This window comes from Prosopis cineraria, unplaced genomic scaffold (genome assembly GCF_029017545.1).
Source record: "Prosopis cineraria cultivar Desert tree isolate PC_DT_omini unplaced genomic scaffold, ASM2901754v1 PC2, whole genome shotgun sequence".
Taxonomy (NCBI): Eukaryota; Viridiplantae; Streptophyta; class Magnoliopsida; order Fabales; family Fabaceae; genus Prosopis; species Prosopis cineraria.
Genome location: NW_026555333.1, coordinates 13,135,950 through 13,151,539, shown reverse-complemented (window position 1 = coordinate 13,151,539; position 15,590 = coordinate 13,135,950). Strand labels below are relative to the sequence as shown.

The window sequence follows — 15,590 nt, the reverse complement described above, 5'->3', positions numbered from 1 at the left end:
TTAATAATCAATTTGCTCATATAATATTTAACTTATCAAAATTTTATAAACTACTCACCAACAAAAATAAACATAGTTATTATACACATCTTCAGATCTAATTTTGCCAATGATGATAAAAACTAACATTGTAGATTGTAGACATATGAAATTTAAGGAACTTGGAACAACAAAATACAAATATAAGAATTAATACTAAAACACGTTAAAAAGCACAGGACCAATAATTATATTTTTCTTTTTTTTTATATACAGTTATAAAACGAAACACAACTTCAAAAGAATTGCGATGAGATTAGCTATCAAGAGCTCACTAGGTATCATCGAAGCTAGGGCTCACACAACATTTTAAAACCCAAGGAATGGGTTGTAAAATAATAAACTTAAAAACAAATAGCTTAAAATTTTAAGGGTATATATACTAAATTTAGAGTGTTTCCTAAAGTTAAGGGATGCGTTTGCCCTTATAACTTAAATTGGTTTAACCCTCCCACCGCAAATCCCCAATATGACTTTAAAGTTAATTAAACTTGTAGATAGCATGTTTCATCAGCCACACAAGACAAGTAAAGTGGACGTGCAAGCTATCCAAAGATTGGACTCCCCAATTTCTAAGCAGCACAAAACTGTGAAAGGCCAACTAACAGATTATAGAAGCAACACATCTGAACATAAGTTATTTCCAAATTTAACCCAAACGTAAGCAGTTAAATGGATTGATCTTGGATTAGAAATCATGATTAGTTGGAGAAAAATCATTAGTTTATTGGGAATTTAGTTGATCAATCATGGTTGAAACGTGAATGTCCAGCACAGAATCCGCGAATACCGCTAGAGTCCACGAGTGGGTTGCAAATGAAAACAAACGCGACCTAATACATTTTCAGCTGACACGTACCTAAACCCCGCACCCTTTGTTTATTATCATTATTATTTTTAAATGTTGAAAAAATGTCGTCGTGGGTCACCTTTTTATTTTTTAATTACAATAAAACATTCTCCAATTTTACGTTAACCCCACATTCCCACCCCATAACCATAATTGTACAGTGTATAGTCCAACCCTCCTTTCCAGGCTGTAGAACCATGCGTCGGTCTTATTTTCTTAATATTATTTTCTTTTTAAATTCTAATTCTCCCAGCATGACAGATATATTATTCTAGACCAATGAGTGGAATTCAGAAGGATGCCCGAATGTAATGTGACATGTTTACCCAGTCTTGAAATAATTAAATTCTATTCGTTCCCTACATTTCGAATATTTTTTTTTCCAGGCAAAAAAAAAAGGAATATTGAATTTGTTTATTTCGAATATTATGCACTGAATGAAAATTAGTTACTGAATAAAAATATTATGGAGGAATGGCTTGCCTAATAAATCACATGCACCAAACTACCTCAATTATAATGCCCATGTTCGTGCATGAGGCGAGGAAACAATTATCTATTTATTATGATTATTTTCACGAGAACAATTAATTGTTACATACAAACATGAGTTAGTGTGAATTTGGATAACAATTAATTAAATTTTTATATTTTTTGGTCAAAGTTTTCGTTTTTCTTACTTTTGACCAACAAAAGGGTGCATGGAAAAGAACTAAAAGCAAGAAAACAGAGGTCAGAGTGGGAAAAAAAATGATCCTATAAATATAAAAACACCACAATCACAGAAAGTACAGATGGAGCGAAACTCAGAGGGGAAGGTACGGAACAGGAACAACAGAAATTAGGGCTAGTGAGGTATATTAATGGAAGAGACGGAGAGATGAGAAAGAATACAATTACCCCAAAGAGGCTTGGGGTCAACATGCAAATGAAGCCACCATCGTCTCGCTCCTCTCGTCTCTCTCCCCTGCTTCTTATCTTACTAGCTTTCATCCTCTTCGCCTCCGTCCTCTATGGCCACAACCTCCTCTTCATCTCTCGTCAACATCCCCACTTCTCCGATCCCCCTGGTGAGTTCTATTTATCGCTAAAATTAGCAGGGTCATAAGGCTCTGTTTAGATGACAAAAAAATAAAGGCTTTTCCGGTGATCAGCTCGTCCTCCGGAGAAGGTCGTAAGGCTGCAGCAGAAGGCGGTGCCGTTTGCCATCGGGAGAACGGAGGAGGGGTGCGACTTGTTCAGCGGGAGGTGGGTCCGGGACGAGGCGGCGGGGCCATTGTACGAGGAATCGGAGTGTCCGTACATACAGCCGCAGCTGACGTGTCAGGAGCATGGGCGGCCGGAGAAGGAGTACCAGCACTGGCGATGGCAGCCCGACGGTTGCGATCTTCCCAAGTAAATGTCCCCATCTAAAGCTATGTCCTGCTTTTTTGCCTTGCTTTTTGTTTACTTGCCTTCTGATTCACGGTCAAAATCATCGGTAAATCGGCTTGAATTTCTTGGGGAAAAAAACCGGTTGCCGACAACTTTCGGAAAAAGAATGTACCGGAGGGCCGAGCCGGAGATGTGCATGCTTGGCGCGTGTGAACTGATGAAGAGACAATTTGGTTGCCAACTAAAAGACAGCTCCAAATTGAATACTATCAATTTCTGTTCTATTTTTTTTTTCCCTCCACAAAGACATTGCATGCTCCCATTGGCAATTATAGGCTAGACTCTAGAGTTGCGGACAAGGTAAAACCTAATATGAATATTTAACGCAAGTGATTTTTTTTAAAAGACGTTTTATATTTATGATCCCAATATAATTTTACTAAACTTAGAAGTGTTACAAGTTTTGAAGAAAAAATTATCAAGTTTTCTCAGTTACGATAAAGTGATTAAACCTTTGTTTTACATCCGTATGAAATGATAAATATATCAGATAAACATAATCGTTGATCGAGTAGATATATTTCGTTTGGAATTTGTGGTTGGCTTTTATGTGTGTTATATGATACCAGAACGTACCTTCAAGCGTACTTAAATAATATTTCTTTCATTTTAAATTATAAGATATTTTTAAATAAAATTTTATATATTAATAAATCTTATTAAATATATTTAATAATTTTATTTTTAAAAAACATGAATTTTAAAAAATATTTTTTATTTAATAACCTTAAATATATACTTAATTAGTATTAATAGAGAGAGGGTAATATTAAAATAAGTTTATTTAAAAAATTTTAATCTTTTTAAAGTATTTTATATTTTAGAACTGTAAATTTATTTAAAAATATTTTATAATTTAGGATGGAGGGAGTGATGAGGACATATTAAGATGTACGTATAAATATATAATTAAGATATATGTGCAAAAATCTCTCTGTCCTTTTTGTGTATGAATCACATCTGGAATTGGGAACTAGATTTTTGTTTCTATTATATTTTATATTTTTATCTTTGTGTTTTCACCTGGCTATAAAAGTGCAGCAGATTGACCTGGCATCACCGGATTGTCCTACCTAACATAATGATAACCATTGACTCCGATAATGCACTAAAATCTTAATTATAATAAACAGAGCTTGATTCATGAATGATGAGCTTTTGTTCAACTTCCAGGAGCAGTTGTTGACTCTATTAAAAAGTTCAGAAGATTAATAGGCAAATTTGCGAAGAGGAAAACTATATTTTCTTGGCCATTACCTTTCATTGGATGGCCATCGACGGGTAGTTGAAGCTTTAATTTGGATCATGTCTTTTTTTAAATCATGATTTTGCAGCAGTTAATTCATTCTTATTTCATGCGAATCTAATTCGTGGAAAATGTAAGAATTGGTTTTGTTTAAGAATTATTTGAAGAGAATTTAAGGATCCACGGGCCCAACACATTGGGGCCAATAATTGGGCTCCCGTTTGAGTCTAATGCAGTAAGGCACAGAACATGTACTTGGCACTGTTGGGAAATTGATACTCGTGGTCCAATCAAAATGCCAAAAATAGCCTCGGGATTTCCTCAAAATTTCCCACAAGGTGTTAATTAAATTGAAGTCTGTAGCCTGCATTTTATGCTGATTATATGCTTAAAATATCCAAATTGAAAGCCCGCCATGTGAGGAACATACAATATGTATTAACATGATGGTGATCAAGGGGTGCAGATTCAATGCGAGTCTGATGCTGGAAACACTTCGCGGGAAGAGGATGATGTTCGTCGGAGACTCCTTGAATCGAGGTCAGTACGTCTCCTTGGTCTGTCTTCTTCATCGCCTCATTCCTCAGGACGCCAAATCCATGGAAACCTTCGATTCACTCACCGTCTTCACGGCCAAGGTCGATGATTCATCCTTGTTGTTACTATAATGTTATTACCTCGTACGTGGGGACAATCGTGTATAATTCTGCATTTTTTGTTTGTTTGTTTAGAACTACAATGCCACTATCGAGTTCTACTGGGCGCCATTTCTTCTGGAGTCCAACTCTGACAACGCCGTCATCCACAGGATAACCGACAGGATTGTGAGAAAGGGTTCCATCAACAAACACGGTCGGAACTGGAAAGGCGTCGACATCATCGTATTCAACACCTACCTGTGGTGGATGACCGGCTCCAAGATGAAGATCTTGTGAGTTTATATTCCTTCTTTCCTGTATTAACATTGTTCTTGATCCTGTTGCAAAATTGATATATATATACACCTAACAATAAGAAAAGTTCAGGCTTGGATCTTTTGACGACAAAGTGAAAGACATAGTGCATATGTCAGCTGATGAGGCTTATCGCATGGCAATGAAAAGTATGGTGAAATGGGTGAAGCAGAACATGGACCCTAATAAGACGAGAGTCTTCTTCACCAGCATGTCTCCTTCTCATACAAAGTGAGTAGTCTATGTATAATGCATGCACACACACCCCTCATCGATGCATGTCGTACAAAGTAAAGCTTGTGTGGTCATTCTGATATAAATGTTTGATGGATGTGAAGGAGCATAGAGTGGGGAGGGAGAGAGGGAGGGAACTGCTACAATGAAACGAGGCCGATGGAGGATGTTATGTATGACTGGGGAGGGGAGGCGGAGAGAAGCATAATGAGAGTGATAGGGCAAGTGTTTGGGAAATCCAGAGTGGGCATCACGTTCCTCAACATAACGCGGCTCTCAGGTTACCGCAAAGACGCTCACACCTCCATCTACAAGAAACAATGGAACCCTCTCACTCCTCAGCAGCTAGCTAACCCTACTTCATACGCTGATTGTGTTCACTGGTGCTTGCCTGGCCTCCAAGACACTTGGAATGAGCTTCTCTTCGCCAAGCTCTTTTATCCTTAGATTCAATCCGACCACGGGACAGGAGGAAAGAAAGGAATAATTTGTCTACTGTGTAAAATAGGGACTGTTGATCTATTGAAAGACAGGGATCAGATGGTGTATGCTGGAAAATTGATTGATTCTTTTTGTTATAAGCCTCATTCACGTTTTGACATGCGTTGGGCTCGAACAAAGTGCCTCATTTATGATGATTCCCCGGTGGGTTTCCTTTCCGTCAGTGAGAGAGAGGAAGAAACCATGGTCTTTTGAGGGGGGAAAAATAGATGAATTAAACTCAAAAATTAAAATATCTAATTTGGAATTGAAAACTTATAATTTTTAAGAAAAAATTATCATTGTAACTAATGATTTCTAATTAATTCTTCATGCTGTTTTAATTAAAAAAAAAAAGATTAGAAAAATCCTGCATGATAGGTTCAATTCTTTTTTTTCCTTCTTCACTTTAGGAGAATTACTTTGAAGTATTCAAATTCTCTCAAAGTCTCATGAAATTCATAAATTGCTACAAAGTCTCAAGTCCCTTAAATGTAAACAAGTTTGTCTATATAATTACAAAAAAACCCTTATCTTTATTGCAGACCACACCATACCAGACTCTACCTCTTTGATCAAAGGTAGTAACAGCCAAGCCTTTATGATGTTCCCGACCGCTGGAAAGAAGGGAGGATGTGCATTTGAAAACAACCAAGCACCTTCGTCACTGAAAGTAACCTGCAGACTTGTCCTCGAGGCATTGACTTGCTTCCCAAACCTCCCTCTATTGATGACTGGCCGGAATCCGTATGCGTCCACCAACACTTCGATCATCCCTTGCTACTTTGTAGCATACTTGTGACTACCCAGAACTCCTCCCCCACCACCCTTCCTTGGCACTCGTTCTGCTCCTGGCTCGTTGGCCATAGCTTTTCCCACTTGTCCTTCACCACGTCGTAAACCGATGCCGTTTATGTAACACCACTTGAAATAAAGACAAGGATTGATTAAAAACTAATTCAAAATTTATACAACTCTAAAATCAAATGAAGAATTAAAACCAGTCTAGGATCTTTCTCGAGAAAATCCACTAATCATTACCAAACAAAAACAAGCCGTCATAGAAGAGGGGACTTCCTCTGTGATGAACAAATCCATTATGGACAAATTCCACAGGACATAACAGACGACATCTCTATTGATCGACAAATCATAACAGGGTATCACGTACTAGTAATTTACAACAGACAAAGAAAACACTTGGCTAGAAACTACATACATAGGAGTACAAGAGGACAACCATATACTTGAGTCAAATCAGCCCTGTCACCACGAGTAGACAACAAATTATAACTCTCACCTGAAAAATTATTATTTTCTGCTTAAAAATGTTGTGGCTCACTCATTTAGTCATTGTCAACACAACCAATCAAGAAACAAAAAGTTGCGTAGTGTCGTTGACTCGTCGATAGGGTGGGCCTGATTGTGTTGGCTGATAGATGGGATGTTCGGTTTGAGAGGGTTTTTTATTTTGGGCCTCGGGCCTCATTTTCTCACCAAAAAAGTTGTATCTCATTGGAATGGGCCTAAATGCTCGGATGGTCATTGGGCATGCGCACTAGTCCCCAGTCCAGAATGCAGCAACTGTTTTTTAACCCTCTGAATACTAAATAGTAATTAGCATCCCATGTCCTCACTTGATCTTTATTTTTATAGGGTAATTCTATATAGAAAAGGTACGATAGAGTAAACTCTTTTCTTCATAAGACCAAACAGCTGAGAATATTCTCATTAATGAGAGTTTTATGATTATAAACTTTGCAAAGAAGAATCCTTAAGCAGACCATGTTGTTATGGGCGTTCACAGTTGGCATCCGGTTTTGCATGTATATTGTTGGTGTCGTCCTTGCTTTCAAAATTTGGTTCACAACATGGTCAGTATTTGTTGAATAAATGAGTTTAGATCAGATGGAGGTCTCAAGTCTCAACAGTTGGTAGGTGCATCTTTTGGTTTCTCTGGAATGAGGACATAACTTCTCCAACTCTTCAGCTTTGCCAACATTAATATGAAGATTGATCAGCGCCACACCTAGAAGGGCTCACTATTGAGACCAAATATGGTAGTACAACCTACAATGCTCCACATCATATAGTTACTGTAAGTTAGCCGAGTTAGATACATGATTGTTTGTTGGAAAAATAATAATAAAATTCCTTTAAAATATATAAATAATAATTTAGTCTCTCAAAATACTATAATTTTTCTAAAGTCTTTAGGGACTTTCTGTCATTAATGAATTTATATAAATTATTAAATTATCCTTGTTAAAAATAAATGATTTTAAATTCTATATTCACAACTTTTCTTTTTATATTAACAACAATGCAATAGCAAAACAATTGTTATTGTATTGTTGAAAATAAATGATTCCATTGTTGTTGTATTATTGTGAATATAAGAAGAAAAGTTATGAATATGACAAGAAAAATTGTGAATTATTTATTTTCAAGAAGGGTAATTTAATAATTTATATAAATTCATTAATGATAGAAAATTTTTTAGGAACTTCAGAAAAATTATGAAATTTTAGGAGATTAAATTATTATTTATATATTTTAGATGAATTTTATTATCACTTTCCTTTATTCGTTCATTCATTCGTTTGTTTTATATATGTGTGTGTGTGTGTGTGTGTGTGTGTGTGAGAAGAGGGTTGATAGTTTGTTTTTAGCCTTGTTAGCTCACTCTGTTCTTATTGGACTCATGATGCAATACGCATATAGGGGCTGCTTTGGAAGTTTTGAGGAATGAGGTGAAATTATTATAGAAGTTTATAGTATCATATAATCGCATCAATTTGCATATTATTTTTTATGTTTGCAAGCTTCAAAATTATTTCTCAATGCTTTATGATAAAATAATTCTAGCATTCTACTTTTAATATGAAATATACTCAATTCATTCAATTTATATTGTAATATAGTTTATCTTTGATAGAATTTAGACAATTTTAAAATTAAAATCTTATTTAAATGCTAGTGATGATTATTATTGATGCCGTTATTAATCAATACTCAGTAAGAAAAAAAAACTTGAACAAATGTGTAATTTATCATTGAACTTTTCATAAAAATATCTTTTTATATTTATCACTTACTTTTCATTAAATTTATACTCTACATATATTTCAATAGCCATTTTGTGAAGAAATAAAGTCATTTTTCCTATAATTTATCATTGAATTCTATACTATTATATGCTTTGCAAAATGAAATTCAACACTATTGTTTAAATGAGGTCTTAGGCCAGGACCTTAATGGCCTAAGGATAGTAGCATTATTTTTAAAACCAAACCAGATTGGTGAATTAACGAACCTATCGTTCATCCAGTTTGATTTTCTATTTCAAGCTGCCCTTAATTAACTCAGGTTAGCTCGGGTGACTTGAGATTAAACTGGATCAGCCGCCTACCCTATGGGTCAGGCGAGTTGATTTTTTTTAACTTTCCAAAATAACATCATTTAGGGCTGAAAAAAAGGCAGAAGTCCTGAGTAATGAACCTTTTCATAGTCTTTAACTCTCAAACTTAGACCTCTCCTCTTCACTATTTTGTTCTCATTCTCTTCTCTATCATATCTTATCTCATTGTCCTCGATCGTCCCTGAGCAGTAAGCTTTAAGCAGCTACTTTATGGGTCGTGTAACATCCTAGTTTTTAATCTCTTGATTAACTAAATAATTAGGATAATTAAGTAATTATAGTAGTGTGTGGACAGGGAGGTCTAATAATTATATTCGATCATATTTTAGCCTTAATTATGGGCTTGGTATCAAGTTGGACCACTCGAGCATCAAAAGAAAAAGAAAATGAAGGGTTAGTATTGTTGTGCCACATGTTGTGGTGTGGAATACATCTGTCACAACACAGAAACACTTTAGATGTGAGAATCAAGATCTCTTTGTGCCATGTGCCATGACACACAATCATTTTTTACAATTTATCATACACGAACTGAAACATAAATAGAGAGGAGAAAAAGGAGAAAATGAAGGGGCATGTCAAGCTCTGTTAGGGTTTGTTCTTGGATGGCATTGGGAGTGTTTTGAAAGCTACAAACCCCTAAGGTAAGTATCATGCCTCTTAATCTTCCATTTTCTTTCACATTATGAAGTTTATGATTAATGTTTGATAGTTGAAAATAATTTTTAATCTATATGGGTTATAGATCCAAATCTATTAACTCAAATGAAGTTAATAGGGGTAGATTAGAATATCTAAACTTAGGTATAATGAATTTTGGTGTATTGGGTGGTTGGGCTTCATAAATATGTTAAATTTATATTAATATGGGTTGTTAGAAGAATGTGATGTCATTAATGGGAGTTTGATGGCTTATTAATATTATTGGGGACTAAATATAGTTAATAAACCCAATGGATAGGCTTAAATTCATATAAAGTGGGTATTGGGCAATTTAAAAGTGGAGAAATGAGAGTTAAATGCTTGAGTTTGTCAATATTAATGGAAATTAACTTGGTAAATTGTAAATGGGCTCTTGGACACCTAATTGGCTTGGAAATTCAAGCTTGGAAGTTATCATATTGAAGGATAAACTTTTAACTTCTCAAAAGTTTAAGATAAACAAGGAAACCTTACTTTAAGTAGTTATCTGTTAATTGATTGTTTATTATAATGTTGTGAACATTGCATGCATGAATTGATTTTCAATGTTTGAAAGCATGGTTATGCATGACGTCATATTTGGCTTGAAATGCAAGATGTGGAATCAAGATGATTTTCGAACTATGAATATGTATATGTTTTGGGAAGATAAATGTGATGTTGTGTTAAGGTAAATGCGTGTTAATAAAGAAATGAATTATTGTGATAAGTGAGAATAATATTGTGAAATGTTATTGGATGCTCACTTAGGTAGCTCATGATTGTGAACATAATGTGTGATTGTGATAAATATTAAATGAACATATAAAGATGAATGGACATCATTTATGTCATGATTAGTGGGCGAGAGTTCGTGTAAGGATTGAGAATAGAGAAAAATCCATATAATATGTTAGGCTGTCCTTCGGTTCATGGGATATCGCCTTGTCTCACAGTTTGTCGAGAGACTGTCCCACAGTTTGTCGATAGACTATAACCTAGATTTTTCTACCAATTCAACGAGGCGAATATCTTAGGGTATGAGACATTTCAGAGATTCAAGAGTGGGGAAAGCTATAGTCTGAGAGTGAGTCATGTGATCTTTGGCCGGGTCACACTTCACAATTGGTGAGCTTGAATAGTTCATTCACATGAACAGAACCCTATTAAGTATTATAGCCTATGATTTTAGTTTGAGGAAATAAGGAGGGTACAAGGTTGGTTGATCATTGTTTATGTAAGTGTATGACGTGTCACATGAGGTAAGTCTTGTGTTGTGACGGGTCATGATCACATGTCTAAGTGTTTTGTGATCATGTACCTAGCATGTGTGAGATGAAAAGGTGCTAACTGGATTAATAAGATATAATATGTGTTAAAGCGTGTTTTAAATACTTTCTTTCATATGCATGGTTTTGATCTACAATTGATATATAATTGCATAAGGTAGGTTTTACTTTGGTTACTCAGTGGCTAGACTCACCTTTCTTCTTTAACATTTTTCAAGCACTAGCTCTGGTGTTGAGAAGGACAAAACTACTGAAGCTTAGGAATTTGTGTATTCCTTTAGTATGCCTCTTGTATCTATTTATTTTGTATAAAAGAATATGATTCCCAATTCTAGGTTGTATATAGTTTTACTTGCACTATCTTGTTATTGTAAACGTTTGAATTATATTTTAGGCCTCGAGTATTTGTGTATGGAGAGATATATATGTTGATAGGGTTAAAATACTAGTGCAACTATAGAAATGATATTTTGAACATGTTTTGATTAGTTTTGATTCAATGTAATTAAAATTGCCTCCCCCTTTTGTTTTTGGTGAAAAAGAGGTTAAGGAATGATCTTGTGTTATACGGACATTTAAATGTATATGACATGTTATAGTGATAGTCTTAAGTCCATTAGATATGGCCTAGGTGTTAATAAAGGTTTTTGACACTTGTTGTAAATTTTGAACACCCTTATTGTATAAAAGTTATAAAAAACAATAAAAATGTGTTTGGGTCGTCTCTACTTTGTTTCCTCCCCTTCTCAATTTCTCCTTTCTCATGGCTTTTTAGAGAAGAAAATGTCAAAATCGGATAGATGAATCTGAAACCGAAAGCTAAAGGGAGAGAAAAGAGTTTCGGCGTTGCAGTGTTTTTTGAAATGAAAGAAGAAGAGTGATTTGACATGGGCTGATATAGAGCAGCGTGCAAAAAAAAGTTGCTTCTACTTTCTATATTTTAATGTTGTGTTATTTTTTGATAAGATAAAGTTGTATTTTTTAAAAAAATTTACATTATATTATTTTATTAGAGCCAGTTTGACTCTCAATTAAACTTTTGAACTCTGACTTTTAACCGGTTCAATAATTAATTTAATTTTTAATACTTTAAATAGCGGTCATGACCTTGTGGACGATAGTCAAAAGCAAGAATGAGAATGATGTATTTGAGACCTTATTAATGTTACAGATGACTTCCATAAGATATTTGGGAACGTATACATGGCTCTGGCCTCAACTCCCAATAGCAATTTTTCTCCAAGGTAAAAAAAAAAAGGGAAAGAGCAAGTTTTTCCATTCTTTTCTCATGATTCATGAAAAAATAATAATGCTATATTGTAGTTAAGAATATTACAGTTTATACCTAAAACAACTTTTACAACAAATAATTGTAATTATATTTGTTTATAAAATGATGACTTTATTTTATTTTGTTGAAACACCATATTTTGAATTCATATAAAGCGTATGTGGATCAACGTTGTGAGACATGCAATGCTATTGCCGAAGACATTATCCATCTGCTACGGGATTGCTCGAACACTCAGAGTTTCTAGATGGATCGGAGTTCCTTGATCATGAACACATAACGACTTTCTTTAATGCTGAAGTTCATGATTTGCTCACGAGGAACTTGCCGAGCCAGAGGAAGAAAAATGGTGCTCCTTGGTGCTGTTATTTCTCGATTGCTTGCTGACTCATTATTTGGAGAAGACGGAATGAGAAAATTTTTCAAAATAAATCCACTTCCAATGCAATAACTGATGCTCAGACCATTGTTATTATTTATACGTTTGCAATAAACCAAAAGGAATTTTTTTTGGGGGGGGGGGGAACACGGTCTTGATCTTAGTGGTACGTGGTGTCTGTTTAGTAGTGATTTAGTTTGAACTTAATGTAGATGGAGCTTTTGCTGCGAATCAAAACTTTGTTGGTTGTGGTGGCTTAATTCGTGACCACAATAGCAAGTTCAGAGCTGGTTTCATGCGCAAGATGTATAATGGGAATCCATTCTATGTCCAGCTTTGGGCGTGTTTTAAGGGGCTTTAAAATGGCATGGAACCTTGACTTTCATAAACTCCTCATTGAGATTGATTCTTAATTATGAGGTTACCGATCGAAACAATTAATTACTGGAGATGTAATAATTAGCCATCAAAATCATGAAGTTATTTATGAGATTAAATGCTTGTTGGCTCGTGTTGGTTATTGTTCAGAAGATTTTGCGTGGCGTTGATTAATGAAGTTGTTGATGATATTTTTGTTAAGTAGACGTCTTTTGTTGGATTTCACCGGCCTCTATCCCCGCCTTCCTTAATCTTAGCCTTGCAGCTGGACATTAATGCTGCTTGTTTTTTTTTTTTTCCCAATTTCCCTTGGTATAAAAAAACATACTTCTTTGAATCCTATTTATAAATAATTTTTAACATGTTTTATTAGAATTAAAAAAACCTTAAATTTCATTAATTTTATCTTAAAATTTAATAAGTTTTCACCTTTATTCGTAATAAATATTTTTAAATTTCATTACTAGTATTCAAAGCATTTAATAAAAGTAAAAATGTAAAGAGGAGTATTGAAAATTGATAAGTGTTCTGTAAATAAGATCAAACTTTTTTTTCTCTCTCTATCTTATAAATAGGACCAATGGAGCATAAATAGGACCAGAGGAGTATTAAACTTAAAAAATACTCTTCTAGTCTTATTTATAGGACATAGAGAGAGTGTGTTTTTATTTTAATTTTATTTATAAGACACTTTAATAACTATAATATTCATCTTCACTATTTTAAGAGTGTGTTTGTTTTGATTTTATTTATAAGACATTTTAATAACTATTATATTAATCTTTACTATTTTGGTTCTATTAAATGTTGGAAAGCTTATTAAATACTGAAGTATTTTATTTTATATATATATATATATATATATTTTATATTTAATAGAAGTAAAGTTAAATATTTATTAAATTTTTAAATAAATTTAATTTTTTAATATTTTAATAACAATAATGAAAATAATTTATAAACAGGGCTAGAGGTGTGAAATATTGCCATACATTGCACATTGTTCGCACGGAAAAAAACGATTCTAGGTTGATAGGTTCTGGTTATAATTGGCCGATACATATTAATTTTAAATAGAAGGGTCCAGTGTTGGTAAAAAAAACAAAACAGAGAGAGAGAGAGGAATTAGAAGGGTCTGGCGGATAGATCAGTTGATGAGCACATGCGCTCCATAAATGATCTTCACTCTCCTTCCTTCATGGCTCATGCCTCACCAAAACATTCGGTGTTGGGTGACTTGTAGTAATTAAATTTTATCGTACAGTTGAGACCAGGGACAATTGGCTTCATGTTCATGATCTTCACTCTCCTTTTTTTTTAATATTAATTTCTTGCACAGTTGAGGCTAGAGACCACTGGTTATGAAAGAATCTATGGAAGTGACAAATACCTGAAAAGGTGAAAATATTCCTATTGACAAGCTTCTCATAAAAGAATAGTTATTAACTCACTAGAGTTAAGAGAGGACTATCAAGCACAAGCTACTAGTGTAATTGTGAGGAGAGGGTCCTTCGTACATTTCGTGACCGTAAAAAAGCTAGGGAAGTGTGGCAATCTTTGATTAATCCTAATGTTTTTGGATGTTTTTTCTCTCTTAGTCTGCAAAAATGGCTCCATTGAAATGCAAAAAATAGTTCAAGAAGAAGATATGTCAAGGTCATGGACTGGAGTTTTTAGTTATGCTTGCTGGATGATTTGGTTGAAGAGGTGCTAACAACTGTTCGAGGAGCAAAGCAAAATGGCTAAGGAAATCATCCATAGCTTTCAATACCTCCTAGCAGAAGAAGTGGCAACTGATACATGGAAGCACAAGATTTTTGTCACCATGGATGATCAAATACCTAACTGGACACCTCCACCTTCGACAATAAGAGCGGATGTGGACAGATTAGCATGGGAACAGAATCACGCCGCATGTGGCTAGAGTTATTAGGAACGCCATAGGCGCCTGGATTATGGGTTTTAAGAAAAACTTGGGATGCCTAGGTTCTACTACAACTGAGCTTTTAGCTATTTAAATTGGATTGGATAAAGCAAAATGCTGGGATTATCCAAGATTCAACACCACATGGATTCAGTTGATGTGATCAACCTCCTGCTAAGGGATAGCTCTCTTGACCATCCAATTAGGGAAGAGATATTGGAGATTAGAGGGGCTGCTTATGATCAATGAGAAGCTAGCTAGGATTATTTACTCACCTAGAATGACAATTCGATGTGCTGATTATCTAGCATGTGAAGCTCGTGCCAACAATGTTGGTGGAGCTAGTGAAGGATGTGCCGTCGAGATGTGCCCATATTTTTTGGGAAGATAGGCAATAATCGCCACCTGTTTCATTGTAATTTAGGAGTTGCCCTGTTGTAATGTTCGGTGTTGTTTTATTTTCAAGTTTATGCTTGCTTTTAAATTTTCAAAAAAATAATAATTAAATCTTATCAATACTTAAAAATTAGCAATTATATTTTTTACAAAAATTCAAAACAATTCTCATAAATATAATGCTTTTTATATATATTGCCCCTTCCAAATGTTTTAGATTTATTTTTTTTAGTATCATTTGATAAACTATCTCAATTATATGATTGTTATCATATCACGTAAAACACTCATTAAGTGAATGGTTTCATGACATCATTTATTGAATCCAAATCAATTTGTCCTTGTCCATATAATCACTTCACTTGCAAATCTTAATTATTACAAAATCCGAATATCAAATATTTAGAATATTTTTTAATTTAATTTAACTATCTATTTTCCCCCGTGAAAATGGCACTTTGTGTCGGTGCATACATATCAAGCCCACCGATGGATTCACATGAACGGAGCTCATTTTCAAATTGGTTTGTGCTTGCTGAGAGCAGCTCCACGCATAGAAATATTTGCTTCCTGCTGAATAAAAATCTCACCATTC

The 15,590-nt window shown here is 34.5% G+C and overlaps 1 protein-coding gene across 1 annotated transcript; it reads left to right on the top strand.

Moving 5' to 3' along the window:
• The first annotated feature begins 1,676 nt into the window (after positions 1–1,676).
• LOC129299876 (protein trichome birefringence-like 33) lies at positions 1,677–5,397 on the top strand. Its single transcript, XM_054938353.1, has 6 exons — positions 1,677–1,959; positions 2,044–2,284; positions 4,036–4,207; positions 4,301–4,500; positions 4,595–4,753; positions 4,861–5,397. Exons 1-6 carry the CDS (start codon positions 1,770–1,772, stop codon positions 5,201–5,203), a joined length of 1,305 nt encoding a protein of 434 aa, XP_054794328.1. The 5' UTR covers positions 1,677–1,769; the 3' UTR covers positions 5,204–5,397.
• The last annotated feature ends 10,193 nt before the right edge of the window (positions 5,398–15,590 follow it).

Excerpts from the sequence above, each read along its gene's own strand:
- LOC129299876 (XM_054938353.1), top strand. The coding sequence starts at position 1,770 with ATGAGAAAGAATACAATTACCCCAAAGAGGCTTGGGGTCAACATGCAA. Across the intron at positions 2,285-4,035 it reads GACGGTTGCGATCTTCCCAA|ATTCAATGCGAGTCTGATGC; the intron begins GTAAATGTCCCC and ends CAAGGGGTGCAG. Across the intron at positions 4,754-4,860 it reads ATGTCTCCTTCTCATACAAA|GAGCATAGAGTGGGGAGGGA; the intron begins GTGAGTAGTCTA and ends ATGGATGTGAAG.